This window comes from Acinonyx jubatus, chromosome E1 (genome assembly GCF_027475565.1).
Source record: "Acinonyx jubatus isolate Ajub_Pintada_27869175 chromosome E1, VMU_Ajub_asm_v1.0, whole genome shotgun sequence".
NCBI lineage: Eukaryota > Metazoa > Chordata > Mammalia > Carnivora > Felidae > Acinonyx > Acinonyx jubatus.
The window spans coordinates 27,213,843-27,236,479 of record NC_069397.1 but is presented as its reverse complement, the minus strand read 5'-3'; the positions used below and the strand labels follow the sequence as shown (position 1 = coordinate 27,236,479).

At 36.7% G+C, this 22,637-nt stretch overlaps 1 protein-coding gene across 7 annotated transcripts in view; it reads right to left on the bottom strand.

The window, feature by feature from the left end:
* The window catches only part of TRIM37 (tripartite motif containing 37), a 143,253-nt gene that overhangs the window by 41,780 nt on the left and 78,836 nt on the right, over window positions 1-22,637 (bottom strand). For 6 of the 7 annotated variants that reach the window (XM_027034246.2, XM_027034244.2, XM_027034243.2 and 3 more), the window contains exons 17-19: window positions 22,023-22,108; window positions 11,675-11,869; window positions 3,198-3,506 (exon numbers count right to left, since the gene is read on the bottom strand). In XM_027034246.2, the coding sequence (XP_026890047.1) occupies window positions 3,198-3,506; window positions 11,675-11,869; window positions 22,023-22,108 (590 nt within the window). The remainder of the gene's footprint in view (window positions 1-3,197; window positions 3,507-11,674; window positions 11,870-22,022; window positions 22,109-22,637) is intronic. The other variant, XM_027034247.2, reaches the window with a different exon arrangement.

The following is a 22,637-nucleotide window of genomic DNA, read 5'->3' as shown; positions in this document are numbered from 1 at the left end:
TAATTAACAATAGATCAAAGACATTTATAAATGTAAGATCTAAAACTACAAAACTCTTACAAGAAAACATAGGGGAAAGCTTAACATCAGGTTCAGCAATGCTTTTTTTCTTTTCTGCAATGCTTTTTTGAAATATGACACCAAAGCACAGGCAACAAAAGAGAAAGAAAAAGATAAATTGGACTTGAGCAAAATTAAAAACTTTTACTGTCAAAGGATACCATCAACAAAGTGAAAAGGGAACCCACAGTTTAGGAAAAAATATTTGCAAATTATATTATGGGATCAGAGATTAATATCCAGAATACAGAGAACTCTTGAAACTCAAAACTAAAAAGCCAACCCAGGGTGCCTGGCTGGCTCAGCTGGTAAAGCATGCAACTCTTGATCTCAGGTTTTAAGTTTGAGCCCCACATTAGGCATAGAGATTACTTAAAAATAAAATCTTTAAAAAAACAACACCCCCCCAAAACAAAAACTCATTTCAAAAATGGGCAAAGGATCTGAACAGACATTTCTTTAATGAAATGAAAAAATATATAAATGGCTAATAAACACTTTTAAAAATGTTCAACATCACTAGTAAATGTGAATCAAAAGCACAGTAAGACAACAAGATACCATTTCACACCCATTAATATGGCTATTATCAAAAACAAAACAAAAAACAGAAAACAGTAAATGATGGGGAAGATGTGAACAAACTAGAATGCTTGTGCACTATTTATTAGGAATGTAAAATGGTGCAACCTCTATGGAAAACACTATGGCAGTTCTTCAAAAAATTAAAAAGCAAATTACCATATGATCCAGCAATTCTACTTTTGGGTATATATGTCCAGAAAAATAGAAAGCAGGGTCTTGAAGAGATGAACACCCATCCTCAGAGTTGCATTATTTGAAACAGCCAAAAAGTAGGTGTCAACCCCTGTCCATCAGAGGATGAATGGATAAATGAAATGTGGTGTATATATATAAAAAGTAAATGTATACTGTATATGTATACAGTAAAAAAGAAACAGGTATTAAAAAAAAGCACATAGGCTTAGAAAGTGAAAACACAGACAGATAACAGAAAACTCTTTCTTGACTTCACACCCCTTCCAGATACAACCTGATTCATTATGCAACTTCTTGAAGGAGCTGTGCAATAATGCTTCAGTTTCTCACTGGATCTACCCTGCTACACTCTTCAATGGGAATGGTTCTTAAAAGGGCCACCCACACTTCAACTTGACACCTCTCAATGGTATAACCACTCCCACTTCTTTTGCTTCTCAATTTCCTTTATTGGACACCCTTCATTACCATGTCTTTAAATGTTAAAATGCCCCAGAGCCAAAATTTCTCTTTGCCATTTAAACTCCTTCCATACTTGATCTAATTCACTCCCTGACTTTAAACAATATCTGCCACTGTTGACGCCTAACTGTTTATATCCAGCTTTGACCTCATAAGCTTCATACTTATTTACCATCCATCTACCTACAAGACATTATACTAGGATAACTAATAGACATCTCAATCCTAACAAGTTTAGTTTTGTTTTTTTGGGTTTTTTTGAGAGAGAGACAGAGCACGTGTGGGAGAGAGTGAGTAGGGGAGAGGTGTAGAGAAAGAGGGAGAAAGAGAGAGAAAACCCCAAGCAGACTCCATGTCCAGAGTGGAGTCCATTGTGTGGCTTGATATTATCCCTATGAGATCAAGACCTGAGCCAAAATCAAGAGTCAGGCACTTAACCAACTGAGCCACCCAGGTACCCCATTAAACCTAGAATGTTTAAACAAGAATTCCAAATTTCCTGCCACCACCTCCCCCAACTCCTACACCAGCTTCTTCCTTATTTCCTAAATTAATGTAGCATCAGTCACTAAGTTGCTTAGGACAAAAACTTAAATATCATTCTTAGTTTTTTTTCTTTCCCTACAAACTATCCAGCCTTTCCACACCAGGGTTGTGAGTGGAGAACAGAGTCTTCTTGGTCTAAAATATCCATTGTATGTAATGAACTAATTTCTCTCCTATGTATCTAGAATAGTAATAGTTATGTACCACCCTTCAGAGAATTAAGAAAGATAGGAACCCCAGTCAAGAAGGGCTGCTAGAAAATGAGCAAGTCCACTTCTCCACTGCAGTAACTCCAGAATAGGTCACCATATTTCATATACACTCTCAACCCCTTTTAGACCTTTCTCCATACAACAAGCAAAGTAATCTTTGTAAAAGGTAAATCAGATCATAAATGCCACTGCCATCCCCCCACCACCTCGATTTTCATTCTCTAGAGACTTGCTTCTAAAATCAGAATAAAACTCCTATCTAGGTCTTACAAGGCCCTATCTGATCTAGATCCTGCCTACCTCTCTGACTTATCCCCTAGTATTCTCCCTTCTGCTTTGTTTATCATATTCAACCATACTGGTCTTCCTTCAAGTATTCAAATATGCGGAGCAAATCCTTTATCAGTGAATCCGCATCTTCTGTTCTGTTTACCCTGAAAAATTCTTCCCACAGATCTTTGCATGGCTGCCACCTTCTCAAGCTTTAGATCTCAGTTCAAAAGCTGCCTCCTCAGAGACTTTCTCTTACTTCCCTAACCTAAGCAGCACACTCCTCATCTTCCTATCCCATTCCTGTTTCCTTCACAGCACTTTTTACTAACTGAAATTATCTTTACTTGTCTACACGTTTTAATGTCCAATTTCCACCACATGAATTTATGAATGTAAGATCCAAGAGGTTAAGTATTCTGTCTTGTTTGCTGTCCAGCACAGAATATTTAATCAAGAAATATTAGCTCTTAGGGCACCTGGGTGGCTCAGTTGGTTGAGCGTCTGACTTCAGCTCAGGTCACGATCTCACAGTCTGTGAGTTCGAGCCCCGCGTCGGGCTCTGTGCTGACAGCTCAGAGCCTGGAGCCTGCTTCTGATTCTGTGTCTCCCTCTCTCTCTGCCCCTCCCCCGCACATGCTCTGTCTCTCTGTCAAAAATAAATGAACATTAAAAAAAAAAAAGAAATATTAGCTCTATATAGAAAATCTACAGTCAGTCCTGAATGGGAAAAAAGGCTATATGTATTTGTAGTCTTAAGTCATTATAAGAGAGGTGTTGAAATATTATTATTCTAAAAATAACCCATCCTCTAGCTTCCCAAATGACACACAGAGAAATGACACTAATAGGATCTTTTCCACTTACAGTTTCGTATGTAACAACCAGCAATTGATGACTTTGCCAAGAGCTCCATTCCCAAATCCTGTAATCTGCCAGAGTTTTCGGTTCCACATGCAGCCAGAGCTGCCTGGTCAGCAGAAAAAAGGCTTGCCTGCATGTCTCCGGAAGCAGCATTGCTGCCTTTGATTTCTGAAAGTGTATTCTTTACATCAGTTTTCATACATCGAACTTCAGCCATTTGAGTTTTGAGTCTTTTTAGCATCTTTAAATCAGAGGGAACTCGCCACATTGCCTGCTGCTTCCTTTGGTCTTTATCTTTTCGAGAATATGATGCTTTAGACAGAAAGTTGTAAGTCATGTTAATAGAGACTTCTATTAAATCGTTATCATACAGTCAATATATGCAAACTTGAGGTGTAAAAAGCTAAGGTGCTCTGGTGGAATCAACAATTAAAAGCATGCATTAAATTCCATTAATGAAAATAAAGATAGATCCAAGTATCCTAATTTTATCCATACCTTCAAAGTTAGAGTCTGGATCACAATATAATCACTCAAATCAGAATAGTTACCTAATTCTAAAAGTTTTAAAAAGCTGCCTTATTGCCTGCCTGTGCTTTCTTCTTTATACTTCTCCATTTTTCTCAAATTTCCTATGCTGAGCTTTTATCATCTTCATAACTGACAAAAATGAAAAAAAAAAGAACCCAAAAACCTAGAATCCAAATTAAGTAGTCAAATCTGCTATACATAGTATATAAAAAATACATATTCCATCTAAGTCTAAGAAGGTTTCCAGTGTAGTTACAGCTATTAAGTGCCATAGAACAACATAAAATACTTCCCCATCAGTCTTTGCAGCTTCTAAAGTAACAATGTTTTCTCTCTTCCCAGAGAAAGTAGTTGTTTTTCACCCATCCCACTCCTCAAATATTAAAATAGAGGTATAAGTAAGGAAACTACAGACTTTCTACTGCAGAAAGGAAAAAGATATCAATATTTTGAAAATCAAAGAATGTTATGACCGACTCAAAGCAAAAAGAAACCAAGCCTTACCCCCCACCTAAAAAAACAAAAATGGGGGACCAATAGCCACTAAATAGAAAAGAACAAGTCCTTTATTAGCAGGAATGACAGCTGAAACAGCCTGCCTTCTAGTATAGAAGATGAAGTGCTGTAGAAAGTAAACACTGTAATGTGTTCGACAGCCAATCCCCCACTTCTACCTTGCAGAAAGGACTCAGATTGTGTTCAGGTATCAGGCAGTAGGCAGCAATGTGCTCAGGGAGGTTAGATCCCTCCTTTGGCCCCAGGACATACGAGAGTCTAGAACTGGTTCATTCTTCTGACAGTGTTTAGGGTGGGTACATCACTCAGCCAGCCAAAAGTCTGGGGTGGAAGTGCTTCTGAGAAAGATTTTCTATCTTGATAGGGAGATTTTACTGTCTTTGTATATTTAAGAAACATCCATAAAGAGCTTACTGAATGTCAGATATTTTAAGGAAATTAAGTCATTTAATCCTCTCATATCAATCCTCTGAGGTAACTAAATACTATTATTATCTCCATTTTGTAAATGAGCTAAGGACAGATTTTAGAAATCTAGGATTTAGTCTCAAATCTACCATTTAGTTATTGTAACTTTCTCTAAGTCCACCAACTTCTGAGTCCATTATTTACTTGTAAAATGAAGACAATAATATACACATAACAGGGCTGTCATGAGGCTCAGAAGACACAATGTTTGTGAAAGCACTCTGTGGTGTAATCCTCCATCCAACCCCTTTCCACCAGGATGTCAGAAATGTTTTCTAAAACCCAAATCAGTTATTATTTTCTATTGCTTTCCTGCTGACAATCATTCACGAAAGCACCAGCGTGGAACACGAGGCCCATTATCTGATTCTACCCTACCTCTCAGTGGTTTTATCTTCTACCTCTACCCCAAACATATTCCAATGTTTTGGTATTACCTGCAACTCTGTAATACATAGGCAATGCTATATCCCCTTATGCTTTTCATATGTCCTACTTCCGGTGCTCCCTCTGTTAACTCAAGCCCATCAGATGAAATCTGAAATGTCTACTTCTTTAGGCACCTAAACCACCAATTGCCTCACTTCTTCCAAATCAATTCTGACCCAATTTTGTATAATACTTAGGAGTATACTTCTACTACAGCACTTTACACATTATAGTAAGAAAGACAAACATACAGACTGAAAAACCAAAGGGTAGAGATAACATCTTAGTGATCTTTGTATTCCAGGCCGAACAGCTTATGGCACAAGATATTCACAATTTTTATTTATTTATTTTTGAGAGAGCAAGCAAAGGAGGGGCAGAGAGGGGGACAGAGGATCCTGAGAGAGAGAGAGAGAGAGAGAGAGAGAGAGAGAGAGAGAGCGCGCACAGAGGAAGGGCAGAGAGAGGGGGAGAGAGAGAGAGAATCCCAAGAAGGCTCCACACTGTCAGCACAGAGCCCGTGACTTAGGGCTTGATCTCAAGAACCGTGAGCTCATGACCTGAGTCAAAATCAAAAGTCAGACAATTAACCAAGTCAGCTTACCCAACTGAGCCACCCAAGAGCTCCACAAGATATTTCAAAATGTTTTCCTAAACAAAATCTAGTACCCCACATCTACATGGACTTAAATATGAAAATCTGTATTAACCCACATGGCCCAGTTTATTATTACTAGAAACTGACAAGAACTTTAAAAAGTAAAAATCCCAAATGGGAAAATATAAAAAAAAAAATTAAACAAACCTCCATCAGCTGATAATCAAACAACTACCAAGATTGTTTGAAATGCTAGGCACTTAGCTGGGCAGGACATACAACAGTGAACAAGACAAACCCTCAGTCTTTGCTCTCACAAAGCTCTCAGTCCAGCTGGAAAAATGAAAAATCATCTATTTCAGTACCATGTGATAACTGCCAAGACAGGAAAGTGTAATGGGATCTTATACCACAGGAACCTGACAATTTAAAGAAAGTTACTGCGCTGAAAATAAGAAGCTTTCCTGAATGTGCCAAGTTACAAGGTTAATTAGAATTGAGAATCTCATCTGTAACCATTCTTTCATATCATTCAGTTATGGCCTTCAAGATTGATAGTTCTTTAAAGCTTCTCCTCCAGATTTCAGCATCAATCAATGCTACCACCATTCTGCTCACCTAAGCTTTTTCAGAATCATTAGCACATTCCACTCAATTGCCAAGCCCTGTAATTGTAACTTCACAAGATTCCACATACTACCATTGCCATGCTACAAATAAAATCTTAATTATATAGAGAGTAGATTGATGTATTCCTTAGAAGTTAAGTAGAACTTTTATAATGTCAAAAGATTCTGAAGATCTCAGATCTACGTATTTTTGCATATACGATGACTGAGAAAATATCCAGAAATGTATGAATTTGCCCTCTCATACTAGGAACCACTGAAATAAACTTCTACAATAATACCCTCATTAAGCTTCCATTTCTGATAGTTTTCTGGGCATTGCCAGCCTTCTAAAAAGCAGCTTGAATCAAACCACTCCTAAACTGCAACTGGCTTCTCAAAGCCCACTATGCATCATTCCTCAGACTAGGCATGCAACACCTTCCATGGAATAACCCTGTCTGACTTTCTATTTCTACTCACCACTACATGTACCATAAAATCTGGTTCAAATATATTATCTGTAATTCATACCCTGATTGATACCTCTTAAAATGCTTTTACAGTACAGTATGATGTTTTTAAGAACATGAACCTGCAGTGAGTCTGATACATAATAGGTTCACTCAATATGTACTGAAGGAATGAAAGGAAAATAAAGGAATACTATGGACAACTTTATGCCAACAAATTTTTGATAACTTAGATGTAATGGACCAATACCTTGAAAGACAATCTGCCAAAAACCGAAGAAGAAATAGATAATCTGAAGAGGCCTACATCCACCTTCTATTATCTCCAAGAATATAAGTAGGGAATACTTCCAAGGAAGAGGGAATACTTCCAAACCCAATCTACGAGGCATTACTCTAATATCAAAATCAAAGACATTACAAGAAAACTACAGACCAGTATCTTTCATGAATAGAGACAAAAAAAAAAAAAACCCCATCAACAAAACATTAGCAAATTAAATCTTACAGTGTATATAAAAAGGATTATATACCACAATTAAGTGGGATTTATCCCAGATATGCTGGTTTGACATTCGAAAATCAAATAATGTAAAGCATCACATCATATCAATAGATGCAGAAAAAGCATTTGACAAAATCCAATACCCATTGATGAATTTAAAAAAAAAACAAAAACAAAAAACAACTCTTTGGGCACTTGGGTGGCTCAGTCAGTTAAGTAACCAACTCTTGGTTTTGGCTCAGGTCATCTCACAGTTTCGACTTCAAGCTTCACATTGGGCTCTGTGCTGACAGCACGGAGCCTGCTTGGGATTCCCCCCTGCCCCTCCCCCACTCACGATGTCTCTGTCTCTCTCAAAAATAAATAAACTTTAAAAAAAGAAACAGGGGTGCCTGGGTGGCTTAGTCAGTTGAGCATCTGACTTCAGCTCAGGTCATGATCTCGCGGTTCATGAGTTCGAGCCCTGAATCGGGCTCTGTCCTGACATCTCAGAGCCTGGAGCCTGCTCTGGATTCTATGTCTCCCCTCTCTCTGCCCCTCCCCCACTCATGCTCGCTCACGCTCTCTCTCTCTCAAAAATAAACATTAAAAAAAATTTTTTTTAAAGAAAAAAAACTCCTAGTAAACCAGAATAGAGGAAAGTGTTCTCAATTTGATAAAGAATAGCTATGAAAAACCTATAGCTAACATCATACTTAATGGTGAAAACCTCAAAGCTTTCCCACCAAAATCAGGAACAAGGTAAGGATGTTCCCCTTCACCACTCCTTTTCACCACTTTACTGGAAGTCCTAGCTAATGCAGTAAGATGAAGGAAAGAAGGAAGGGAGGGAGGGAGGGAGGGGAAAGAAAGAGAGAGAAAGAAAGAAAAAGAAAGAAAGAAAATGAAAGGTACACAGATTAAGAAAGAAAGAATAAATCACTGGAATCTACTCCTGAAATCCTTGCTGCATTATATGCTAACTTGGATGTAAATTAAAAAATTAATTAATTAATTTTTTAAAAAGAGAAGAAAATAAACAAAGAAATAACTGAATAAACAAAATAAACACTGAAACCGAAACAAGCATTTTAATTAAAAAGAAGGCTGGATCTATCTGCAATGTTAGCTTTTCATATCCTCTCATATAGGTTATCTTCAGTTAGTTTCCATGACTTCTATTTTCTTGGTTTCTTTCCTTTCCAAAGGTTCTTTAATCTGGTTCATCTTCCACACACTTAGTAAAAACAGATGTTCACCATAATCATCCCAGCCCCTCTTCCTGTTAAAATTTTCTTAAAACTCCCTCTTCTACAATCTAACTCATTTAGTTTTAATTATCCAGTATCACCTCTAGGCAAATAACTGCCTATATTCCGCTTCTTAATTTTTTAGGTATCTAATAGGCATCTCTATTTTGATACCCACTGGCATGTAGATATTTAAAGATTTGCTCTTCCTCTCTACTGTTCCCCCTTCCTCATCATCAGCATTTTGATCACCTGGATTGGAAACTCAGATCATTTCATTTATAGTATTAATTTTACATAGAAAACTTATTTTTGGATAACGAAGATCTTATTCTGTTAATAGTGTATATTCATTTTTCCATTGATGTTGAATGTTTTTCAAAAACATGATTTTACCTGTCTATAAAATACACACGGTTAAGCTATAATTTTTCAGACATAACTACATTGTTGGATATTTTCAAACAACTCTGACTGTTTTCTATTTCAGATATACTCCTAGAAGTGAAAATAAGCATTGAAGGATAGAGGTATTTTATTTATTTATTTATTTATTTATTTATTTATTTATTTATTTATGTATCATTGTATGTATTTATTGGGGGGGGCGATAGAGGGAGGGAGGGAGGGAGGAAGAGAGAGAGAGAGACACAGAGAGAGAGAATCCCAAGCAGGCTGGTACTGTCAGTGTGGAGCGCGATGAGGGCTTGAACTCACAAACCATGAGATCATGACCTTAGTCATAATCAAGAGTCGGAAGCTTAACCAACTGAGCCATCCAGGAGTCCCAAAGGATAGAGGTACTTTAAACCTAGTACTAAAATTTCCTTCAAAAAAGTTACCTGCAGTAACCTGCAGTTACCTGCAGTTTCCTGCAAAAAAGTTACATCTACCTGCAGAATCATAACTTGTCTGTTCCACTAGGTCATTGCAAGTAACACTGGCTGTAATTTAAGCAAAACCCTTGTCAAGGTGTTTTCTTTTTTTTTTTTTAAAGCTATTTCTTTGATCAAAAGAACTATATGTGATTTTTATTTTCTTTGCAATTTTCTGTATTTTCCAAATTTTCTACAATAAAAATATCACAGAAAAAAAGGTAAAATTATATACAGTGTGATTAAGTTTTATAAAAATGCAAATATAATACAAAATGTACTTGGATCACAGATAAAAGACAAGTATTTCATAACATAACTGGAGACAATCTTTCAAATTGAGGATCCAGACTTCCCAGAGTATACCTTAGAAAGAAAGAGGCCTAGGGGTGCCTGGGTGGTTCAGTCAGTTAAGCATTCAACTTCAGCTCAGGTCATGATCTCATGGTCCTGAGTTCACGCCCTGCGTCGGGTTCTGTATTGACACTTCAGAGCTTCTGATTCTGTGTCTCCCTCTCTCTCTGCCCACACCCGTCTCTCAAAAATGAATACACGTTTAAAAAAAAAAAAAAAGAGGCCTAAATAATCCAGTCTCTGAGTTCACCCTCCAACTAGAGCAGTTCTAGGTGTTTTCTACATCAAAGCTCTGCCTCACACTTTGAAAAATGAGTTCTGTTGTTTTAAAGAAGCATCAAAATCACTGTTCTAAATCACTGATATTTGATTTGTATACTACTACTGTTTAAAAAGGCAGGAAAATACTGAGTATATTTTAGAAAGCTAACAAAAATGGTTTTTAAAACATGGCATTTAAAGGTAAATCCTTAGCTGTTCAAAATAAGTAGGCCTGAGAGTTTCAAAACCTCCAGGTTTGACAACACATCTAATATGTGTGGGTATACATCACATTACAGTAATACAGATGTAACTTTTCTTTAACAAATAACCTCTGCAAATAAAACACTGATGCTAGTTGGTATACGTTTTGAGGCAAATAAAACACTGATGCTAGTTGGTATGCATTTTTAGGCTACTGAACATCAAAGCACAAAACCATCTTTTTTATATTCAATTCAGACACAGTTCCACTTACAAGTTAGGGTATTATGGGGCACCTGAGTGGCTCAGTTGGTTAAACATCTGACTTCAGCTCAGGTCATGATCTCGCAGTTTGTGGATTCAAGACCTGAGGTGGGCTCTGTGCTAATAGCTTAGAGCCTGGAACTTGCTTCAGATTCGGTGTCTACTCCTCTCTCTGCCCCTCCCATGCTCATGCTCTGTCTCTGTCTGTCTCTCAATAATAAATAAACGTTAAAAAAAAAAAAAAGGTATTAATGAGTCCTGCAAAACTCTTATTAAGTCATTCACAAAGAGGACAACAGTACTTCATATAAATCAAACTGTCAATCATACACAATCTAAATGCCAGATCATATACAAACATTCTAATAGACATTTTGACATTATTGTGCAAAAACATCATGGAACAATAACAACCAAAAACTTAACCTGATTTATATTAATGTCCTTTTTTAAAAATATTTTAATGTTTATTCATTTTTGAGACAGAGGCAGAGAGAGAGGGAGAGAGAGAGAGAGCAGGACACAGAATGTGAAGCAGGCTCCAGGCTCTGAGCTGTCAGCACAGAGCCCAACAAGGGGCTCAAACCAACAAACTGTGAGATCATGATCTGCGCTGAAGTTGGACACCTAACCGACTGAGCCACCCAGGCGCCACTAAATGTCATTTTTTAAAAGAAGAAAAAATCCGGCCACTTGAACAAGGATATGATTGATTTTTAAAATGACTGTAATTTGTGATTTGTATTCAATAAAATTTACTAATTTTGTCAAGTTTCCACAAATATATATAGTCAAATAATTATTACCACTCCGTGATTTTTATTAACCCTCCCCCAGTTTTCTCATTTGTTATTTAAGCTGATCCCTTCTTTCTCCCTTCCTGGCCCCTCTGCAACCATTGATGTGTTTTTTTCACCACAGTTTTACTTTTTCAGAATTTCATATAATGGGATCATACAATATAAAATTTTTTGTATCTCATTTTTTTCACTTAACTGATAATTCATTTATTCTTTTTAAATGTCATGTTTTATAATACATAATGAAAAATCAACTTGCTACAGAAACATACTGTGTTCCAACACTTAAATAAGACACTTGGATTAAAATGAAGAGTTTGTTTGTAGAATCACAGAAAAAAGGGAAATTACTATTAATATTTTACCTGTGGGCTGCAAAAGTGAAGCAGGAGGGCGAGGCTGTAAGCTCCACAAATTTTCCATACTACTCCGGTCCTTAAGGTCCAACAAATGTATTAAGATTAACGGATCAATGTCTAATAAACTACTGGTAGCAGCAGAACATAAATGTGCTCTTCTTGACATTCTGCTACTGGCGCCCAGATAGCCATGGTTACTACCTGCAAAAGAAACAGAGATGAAGAAAATGCATGCTATAAATTTGCACGAATTTAATTATCATTAAAAGAAAAAGTAAATTGGTTAGTGTGGTTTGAATACTTGTCTATGGACCTGTCTTTTAGGAGTTGGTGTAAGAACATGGTGAGAAGCAGAAAGGAGAAACCAGATTGCCAGAGAGGTATACAGAAATACAGTGACTAAGCACTGGCCTTATTACTATCCAGAATTCTGGAGGAACCCTCAACCCCATCCTTAGGCCTAGAAATAAAAAGGTGATAACATATATAATATACACAATAAGGGAGATAAGGGTGAGGAAAAGGAGAATATATCCCATAACCCAGTGGTCTTCAAAGAAAGACAAATCCCCACAGTATCACAGATCCCAAGAAACTAGACACCAAAACAGTACTCTTCTTGAGGAGTTTTTAGACTGAACTTTTTAAGTTTATTTATTTATTTTGAAAGAGAGAGACAGAGAGACACAGTGAGCAGGGGAGTGGTAGGGTCAGAGAGAGAGAGATAAAGAGATAGATAGAAATAGAGATAGAGAGAGAGAGAGAGAGAGAGAATCCAAAGCATATTCTGTGCTGACAGCGCAGAGCCCAACGCAGGGCTCAAATTCTTGAACCGTGAGATCATGACTAGAGCCAAAACCAAGAGTAGGACACTTAACCAACTGAGCCACCCAGACACCCCTAGACTGAACTTGTTAATAACTGAGGCACAGTATGGACACCTACGAGCAATGTGATATCTGTATCACCTATATTGGACTAAGCTCCTTAAGCTAAAGAAACCACTGGACTTGTATCTAGTGCCTAGTAAAATACCTAGCAAATATCAGGTACAGAAATGGTGGTTTAAACTGACCTCCTTCAATAAAACTATTTAAATATGTTCTAAAGAAACTTAAAAATTTAAAGTGTTACATTCAACAAAGTCTTAAAATAGATAATATAAAAATAACATAAAATAACCAGGTTCCGACTATTCATGAGTTTTTCAAAGAGATCTGGAAGGAAATAACTTAGGAGAAAAGTTCCAATTATTCACAAGCTTCAAGTTAATTAACTACTTATATATATTCCATCTATATTCACATCCTCACCTTTTCCAACTTCTTCCTCTTCCTCTTTATGAGGTTATCATCCTACTGCAAATTTTTCTTCCCAGCCTTGGTACCCCCTGCAACTCCTATTAAAAAGAGCAGAAAACTCCCCTTTTCCTCAAACTGCTACAACTGCTTGGTCCTTTGTAGGAAGGCTCTCACTTCATTTGGTGACTAGCACCATGCCTGGCAGCACCACTCAGCATTCACCTGTACCATGGCCTCTATCTCAGGAGCTCACTTGGATCTACTTGGCCCTCATCCTGCAATGACACCATGGAGGATAAGAGGAATCTCCTCATCAAGGCAGTCAGTATAAATGTTAAACCTTTCTGACCAGGCTTGTTTGCAAAGGCCCTGGTCAATGTCAACATTAGGAGCCTCATTTGTAATGCAGGGGCTGGTGGACCTGTCCCAGAAGCTGGTGCTACACCAGCAGGAGGTCTGGGCTCCTCTAATGCTGCTGCCCCAGCTGAGGAAAAGAAAGTGGAAGCAAAGAACTGCAATTAAAAAAAAATTAAATTAAATAATTACTTAAAAAAACCACACACACCTATCTGCAACAGGAATAAAATAGAAATGTGGATAGAAGGGGAAAAAAAAAAGAAAGTGAAAGCAAAGAGGGGAGAATCTGAGGAGTCTGATGATGATATGGGCTTTGGTCTTTTTGATCAAACCTTTGTGACATACTCAAGAAAAAGCTGAACTCTTAAGAAAAAGAAAAAGAAAAAAGCAGAAAACTATCCCCTCTCCACCTTAAAACTGCATCTTACTGATGAATGGATAAAGATGTAGGGTGTGTGTGTGTGTGTGTATACACAATGGAATATTGCTCGGCTAGAGGGTATTATGCTAAGCGAAATTAGAGAAAGACAAATATCGTATGACTTCACTCATACATGGAATTTAAGATACAAAACAGATGAACATAAGGGAAGGGAAGCAAAAATAATATAAAAACAGTAAGGGGGACAAAAACATAAGAGACTCTTAAATACAGAGAACAAACTGAGGGTTGCTGAAGGGGTTTTGCGTGCGGGGATGGGCTAAATAGGCAAGGGGCATTATTAGGAAGACAATGTTGGGATGAGCACTGGATGTTATACATAGGTGATGAATTACTGGATTCTCATCCTGAAATCATTATTGCACTGTATCCTAACTAACTTGGATGCGAATTTTAAACAAACAAACAAACAAACAAAAAAAGAACACATCTTAACTCGTTTCCTTTACTAGGAAGTTTCCAAATCAGGCTGCATTTGAGGAGTTTTAAGAATTACAGTTTCTTGGGGCGCCTGGGTGGCTCAGTCGGTTAAGCGGCCGACTTCAGCTCAGGTCACGATCTCGCGGTCCGTGAGTTTGAGCCCCGCGTCAGGCTCTGGGCTGATGGCTCAGAGCCTGGAGCCTGCTTCCGATTCTGTGTCTCCCTCTCTCTCTGCCCCTCCCCCGTTCATGCTCTGTCTCTCTCTGTCTCAAAAATAAATAAACATTAAAAAAAAAATTAAAAAAAAAAAAGAATTACAGTTTCCTTGGAGCACCTGGGTGATTCAATCTGTTAAGCATCGACTTTGGCTCAGGTCATGATCTCACAGTCTGTGAGTTCGAGCCCCGTGTTGGACTCTGTGCTGACAGCTCAGAGCCTGGAGCCTGCTTCAGATTCTGTGTCCACCCTGCCCCTCTGCCCCTCCCCTACTCGTGCTCTGTCTCACTCTGTCTCTCAAAAATAAATGTTAAAAAAAGAAAAAAAAAAAAGAATTACAGATCCCTACCTCCACTACAGATGTCTGAAAAAGAATATTGGAGTGGGATCCAGGATCTTTTTCTTAAAAGCTGCCCAGGTGGTACTGACTGGATAATAAGTAACTCAGCAGCCCTGTATATTTTATCTACTGCCCTGGTATCTAGTTCTTCTTTAAAAGTAGAAGTTGCCCATTTTTCCATGTTAAATGGACTTATTTAACAGTAGCCCTCTCCTGTTTCTCAGTGCTCTTCCAGGCCTTACTTTCACCAATAAACAAACTCCCTTCCTTCGTGGTTTATGCTCTTTGGCGACTCCCTCCCATGTTCCCATCTTTCTACTAACTATCCACAGGACATCAAAGACTGTAGCATCTATTTCAGTTTCCCTCTCTCAGAGCTAATATTGCCATTGTACTGGGTGTGTTGTATATGCATATCTGTCTTATACATAAGTATTCAGCTTAATAAATGTTCACAAAGTATCAGTAACCCCAGACCTTCCCATGCCTCCTAAAATTGCTTACTACCTTCCTCTCCAAAAGTAACCTCCATCCTATGGTTAAAACCATAGATTACTTTTGCCTGTTTTTAAATTTTATATGAATGAAATGATAATGTGCTCTAACATCCTGCTTCTTTGTTCAACATTATATTCAAGAGATTCATCTATATTGTTATATGTAGCAGTTTATTCATTTTCATTATTGCTGTGTGGCATCTCAATATATGAATATACCCCAATTTCTTTCTTTATTCTATTTGGAAAGAATTTGGGTTGCTTCTAGTTTTTAGCTGCTAAGAATAAAGCTACTAAAATTCTAAATACATAAACTGCTTTTGAAGGTCACATGAAGAAAATATAAAATACCTCATAAAAAAGCAAATCAATCAGTGACAGTTTCCCCCACCTCCTGAGCCAACCCCCTACTAAAATGTCACACTAAAAATAAATAAATAAAATAAAATAAAACAAAATAAAATGTCACACTGATCTAAGTTCTTGATTTTATCATAGTGCCTGTGTGCAGCAGCATGACATTCAAGGTCTTATACAGTCTAGTCTTAAACCAGCTTATTCATATCTTTTACTGTTATAAATTATGTTTATTTTTCTTCTTAAATTTTTTTAATGTTTATTTATTTTTGAGAGAGACAGACAGAGCACGAGCAGGGGAGGGGTAGAGAGAAGGAGGGAGACACAGAATTCGAAGCAGGCTCCAGATTCTGAGCTGACAGCACATAGCCTAATACGGGGCTCAAACCCACAAATGAGATCATGACCTGAGCCGAAGTTGGACACTCAACCAAATGAGCCACCTAGGCGCCCCGTAAATTATGCTTATTTTTCTTAATTAAAACACATACATGCATACATACACACACACACACACACAATGACAACACCTAAAAAAGAATGATGCTGCTCTAAATACTCTTCTAAAAATCTACTGGCAAACCCTGGCTCATACAAAGGAATGTGTATGTTCATCTTTAAAACATATTGCCTAACACGTTTCCAAAGTAGTGCTACCAATTTTCATTCCTACTGAAAAGGTATGAGAGTTTCCACCTCTCTACATGCCTTCAATACTTAGTATTGCCAGTTTAAAAAATATTATCATATATTAGTTGCTACAGTGGGCGTGCCAACAGTTATCTTATTGATTTTTACTTCACACTTCCTGAAAAAAATAAAGAAAAATGAAGAGTCTCAGAGATCTGTGGGATCTCATCAAATGTACCAACATACATACAATGGGGGTAACACAAGAGCAAAGAGAAAGAATGTTCAAAGAAATATGGCTGAAAACTTCCAACATGATGAAAAATATTAGTCTATCACATTCAAGGAGCTTAGCTCAACAAACTCCATGTAGGATAAATACCCAAGAGATCCATACTAAAACATAATATCAATTTGCATTTCTCTGATGAAAGAGGCTAAGTACTTTTTAAAAAGTGCATTGGTCATCTCAATAGCCTCCCTCATGAAGGGTATATTCCAATCTTTTGTCCTTTTTTACTGGGGGGTAGTCTTACCTTTTTCTTGTTGATTTGTAGAAGTTCTTTATATGTTATAGACAAATCTTCTGGAAATTTTTAATTTATTTATTTATTCCAATTAATAAAATTTATATTGTTTGTAATAATAAACAAACAAACAAACAAACAAACAAACACTGGCCTTTCTAGACCAGATTACATAGCTGAGACCTTCTAAACAGTTAGATATTTGGGTCCGGAGATCAACACATAATTGTCCCACAGGTTTCTCAAAATCAACAAAGATCAAACTGAATATAGTATCTTCTGCTGCTGGACTCACTGTCTTAGGTAATGGCACAGCCTAACCCAGAAACCTTAAGGAATCATCCCCACATATCCACCAAATCCATCTCATCCAGTTAGATTCCCAAGTCCTATTGATTCTACTATTTAACATCTTTCAAAAAATTGTCTCCATCCCTACTACTACTGCCCTATGTTAGGCCCTCATAATTTTCCCTTCTGGAACATTTCAGTAGTTTCTAATTAATCTTGTCCTTTAACTCATCTTCCACTATGTAACCAAATCTGATCACACTTCTTTTTAAAGACCTTTAATGGTTCCACAGAATAAAGCCCCAAATCCTTAGCCTAGCAAATGAAACTTTCCATTACCTGATCTGGGTTCCTGCTTACCAATCTCCACTGGCCTGCCCCCATATCAAGTCTCAATATTTCAAGTTTCTAAAAAGAACAATGCTGCATCTTTTGCTTGGAATGCCTTTCCACTCTTAATCTCATTGTTTCCCTGCTCCTCTAATGAACTTTTAGCTCATCTTTCAAGAACAAAAGCAAGCACCACTCCCTTTCTAAAGCCTTTTTCACTCATTGCTAATTACCTGTTCTATTTTTAGTATCACCCTATATCTGTATTTACAATCACAAAGTTCTGTAATCACTAGTGCTAGATTCTCATTTTAGAAAGATAATGCTCATTCATCTTATTATCCCAATGAACAACACAACGCCTGATGCCAAGTGGGCAATCATTAAATACCTGTGGAACAAGTAACCTTAAAGGTCTTTAACCAAAATAAGTAACAAATGTTTTAGGTAATAACCTACATAACATCAATTTGTTATACAAGTGCGTCACATTACTAGAATCTTTTAGTTCTCAAACAAGATTCAACTAGCTAATGTTCTAGATTAGAATACTTTTACGAGGGGCACCTGGATGGCTCAGTTAGTTAAGTGTCCGACTTCCGCTCAGTTCATGATATCGCAGTTTGTGAGTTCCAGCCCCGCAATCAGGCTCTGTCCTGACAGCTTGGAGGCTGGAGCCTGCTTCAGATTGTGTGTCTCTCTCTCTGCCCCTTTCCTGCTCGTTCTCTCTCTCTCTCTCTCTCTCTCTCAAAAATGAACATTTAAAAGTTTTTTTCATAAAAAGAATACTTTCACAATGAAACTTTTTATTTACATTTTCAGTACTTAATATAAGCAGAAGTTCTCTTGTAACTAATGAAAATAACTGAATAAACTAAAAGCATTCTTGATGGAATGAGGCCACCTGAGTCATTAAATATTTATTTCAAGCTATAACCTTATTTAATACTATCTACACATTGAAATTAAGTAAATGTTATTTTACCTCATACCTAGCTTCTGTGTAACGAAGATCTTCTAGTTAGTGGATAACTTAACATCTTAACTGATATAATTCTTTAGATGATTGTGTGGTTCTGAAATATGAAACTCAGCCTGAAATGGACTTTCCATAATTAAATTATAACAATAATACATTCCACACTCAGCCCCACCTCACCCTTAATTCAGCTTTTATTCTCTTTATATATTAAAATGTTTTATTTTAGAATAATTTTAGATTTCTATAAAAGGTGCAAAGATAATTCAGTGTATTCCTATAAATCCCATAATCCATTTTTCCCATTGTCAACAACTTTCATCATCATGGTACATTTATCACAACTAATGAACTAATAGTGATATGCTATTATTAACTAATAAAATCTGTACTTTATTCAGATTTCATTAATCTTTCTCTAATGTACTTCTTGTGTCTCAGGGTTCCATCTAGAATACCAAATTACACCTAGATGGTCATTTCTCCTTAGGTTCCTCTGGTCTGGGGTGATTCCTCAGAATTTTCTTGCTTTTGACAGTTTTGAAAAGTACTGGTCATATATTTTATAAAATGTTCCTCCAACAAGGGTTCATGTGGTGTTTTTCTCGTGGTTAGATCGTGTTTATGGGTTTTTGGGAGGACAACACCACAGATGTAAAGTACAATTCTCAACACATCATAACAAGGGTACATATGCTATCAACATAACATGGATGATGTTAAATTTGATAATTTGGCTACAATAATGTTTGCCCTGTTTCTTTGGCATAAAATTATTTCTCCCTTTCCACTACATTTTCATCTAAGCAAGTCACTAAGCATAGCCCACATTTAAGGGTAGGGAGTTATGTTCTACCTCCTGAGGAGGCAATATCTAAAGAAACTGGGATTCTTTTGTAGGTGTACTATCTTACGTATCTTAGCTATCTGCTCATACATCTATTCACCTTTAGATTATCAATTATGTTAAGAGTAAGTAATTTTCATTGTATTTCCCAAAAATCTCGATATAGGAAAGGCATTTGACAAATGCCAAGTATTTAAAATTCCCAAAAGCATACAATAAAAATTATCTGGGTATGATTCACTATTGTATCCTCAGCACCCACAATTTAGTGTCTGAGGTATAACAGGTCCCCAAAACTATTTATTGAATTAATAAATTACAATTTCGGGGGTGCCTGGGTGGCTCAGTAGATTTAGCGTCTGACTTCAGCTCAGGTCATGATCTTGCAGTTTGTGAGTTTGAGCCCTGCATCAGGTTCTGTGCTGACAGTGTGGAGCCTGGAGCCTGCTTCATTCTGTGTCTCCCTCTCTCTGCCCCTCCCCTGCTTGTGCCCTGTCTGTCTCTCAAAAACAAATAAACATTAAAAAATTTTTTTAAAGTAAATAAATGAATTACAATTTTGTAATTATAGAACATAAGCAGCATGGAACAGAGAAGTCTTTTTATTCAGTACTATAGCTCCAGATAATAAAATAGTACATAGTTCTAGGCAAGTGTCCAGTAAGTATTTGGTGAATGAATGAATAAATTGAAAAATATAACCTCTTATTTACCCATTACCCAGTATGTATAAAAATGTTTTACATAAGTATTTCCCCCTGTTATATAGTTTGAGAGGAAATGACAGATTTAACTAAGAAAAAGTATCCCAGAAGGCTGAAAAATATTCAGTAACCTTGATTTAATATATCCATCTTCCATTTTATACCAAGATAGCCTCTGAATTTTTCTATACTATTTAAAACTTTAAAAATTACATTCAACACTTAGTAAAAATAAATATATTCACTCAATATTTATCTGAAAAATATTAAATGATCACTTATTATATTTTTAAATGTCAGGGATACAAAATTAAGATGTGCATTATTTCTTGGCATACAGCTTTGTGGAGCTCAGAGCCAAAAGGGACAATGGGCAGCTAAATAAGCAATTATAATCAGGTTTAATATTTATTCTAATAGGTTAATTTGAGGGAGCAGAAAAAGACCCAGGGCACACAATTGAGGAGGGCTTCCAGGAGTAGATTACAAGCTAAAATTAAGAAGGAATAGGAGCTACGCCCAGCATGAGGAGAGACACAAGGAACATGGTGGGAAGCACATTTGGGGGGGATGAAAGAAGTTCCTCTAGACTAAAAAATGACAGAGGCAAGTGTGAGAGACGTAAGGCTACAGAAGTGAGTAGGAGTCAGCATATGAAAGGTCTTCTGTACCATTAAGCAAGTTTGGATTTTATCCTGTAAGTAAATGGAATTCAATAAAGGGTTTTAGAGTAGAGAAGTGACATGATCAGATATAAATTTGAAGGGGGAAAAGGAACTCATTTTGAGCATATGAAAGGAAGAATAATGGATACAAGGAACCCAGACAAGAGACTATTTTGAAGGACAGTGGCCTACACTAGGAATGTCAAAGGAAAGTACAAATGAATTCATGCACTATTTAGGTAGAATCAACAGATTTTGGTAATGTATTACAAGCAGAATTTAAGCAAGAGGAAAAGATGAAGAATGTATAGCACCATCAATCACTAAGATGATGAGCTATTACTGATAGGCAGGCTGACAGATAAAAAGACAATGATTTGTTTGGGAGACACTGAATCTGTTAACATCAAAACCACACAGCTACATGGAACTGGAAGTTATGAGAAAAATAAAAGCTAGAGCTAGAACTTAGAGAGTAATCAGCATATAAATAGAATTGAAGTACAAGTGGAACTGAAATCACCTAGAAAAATGTGAGAAGTAGGAAGAGTACAAAGCATGGGTGGAAGTTGCAAGGCTTCCAATGTTTAAGAGGTCTTCAGAGATCCAAACACGCCACAGAATATGCCAGTGTTTGTACCAAGGGCAACATCAATAAATAGCAATACAAAGCTAGCTTATAATTATTTTAGCCAAGATTTGCATGCTTAATTAAACAGGTCCAAGAACACAAGAGAAAAACTCAGCATTTGAGCCACTTCATCCCAACAAGAACAGTGTGGTTTGGCAAAAATCGGAATCTAAGAAAAAGATGATATGGAGCTCTAGACTAGTTTTACCAACAGCTACCTATGTGACCTAGGCAATTAAATCTCAAGTTTTTTCAATGCATAAGATGAGCTCTCAAAAAGTCCTTTGTAAGTCACAGTCCATGAATCTATTCAGATTATTCTATAGTTAAATTAGATTTACAAACAAGACAAATATCATAAAAGGATAATTAATACATAACCGTAGAGAAGACCAAGAACTATGGATTCAGACAAACCCAAAACTCAAATCCCTCTTTCATTTACTAAATTGTGAATGAGAGCAAGTTGCTTAAATTCTCTACATACCAGTTTGTACAGCTATAAAAAGCAGATAATATTAAAATCTATCTCACAGAATGTGAGAAATTAATGAGAAAAGGTACATATAAAAGTGCTTGTGCACAATCCTTGGTATGTAAGAACACTTACCAAATGTTAGCTATTATTGCTGTTTTAAATACCATTAGTATACACTCTAAGATATATAATATATATTGACACTTCCAATATACAATATTATATACATATATAGCACTTCCAATACCACAAGCTATATAGAGCAGTGGCTGCCATATATTAAAATATGATAGAGAAGAGGAAAGAGAAGACAGAACAGCTTGTGCATCTTAGCCTCTGTACCTGGTGGTCCTGCAGCAGCTGCATCTTCCATAAGTTCTCCCTCTTCCAATTCCATGTTGTTGTATTCCACATCATTTTCTCCCGACCTAAGAATATACAAAATTCATCATTCCTATACAGTAAGGACAATTAACATTTGTCACACCTCGATGAATTTTAAAACAGTAGTGCATAGCTTTCTCCTACAAAGTAAGACATGCTATTTCTCAATACGGAAATAAGGAAAAGGACTTTTAATATTATCATGGTAGTGTTAATGTTCAAACTACCTTTCAAAAACACCGAGGTGGTTGGCAACATTTTTCTTTTGTAAAATTTACTTATTTATTTTGAGAGACAGAGTGTGAGCATGGGAGGGGCAGAGAGAGAATCCCAAGCAGGCTCCTCCCTATCAGAACAGAGCCCAGTGCAGGGCTTGAACTCACAAACCATGAGATCATTACCTGAGCTGAAATCAGGAGTCAGACGCTTAACTGACTAAGCCACCCAGGTACCCCAATGTTTAATTTTTAAAATAGAAAATATGAGAACCATTGTAAGCAAAAGGAACTATATAGCTTTAAAGAATTTATAACTTAATGGTAAGAAATTAGGCTTAAAACACTACCTTTAAGG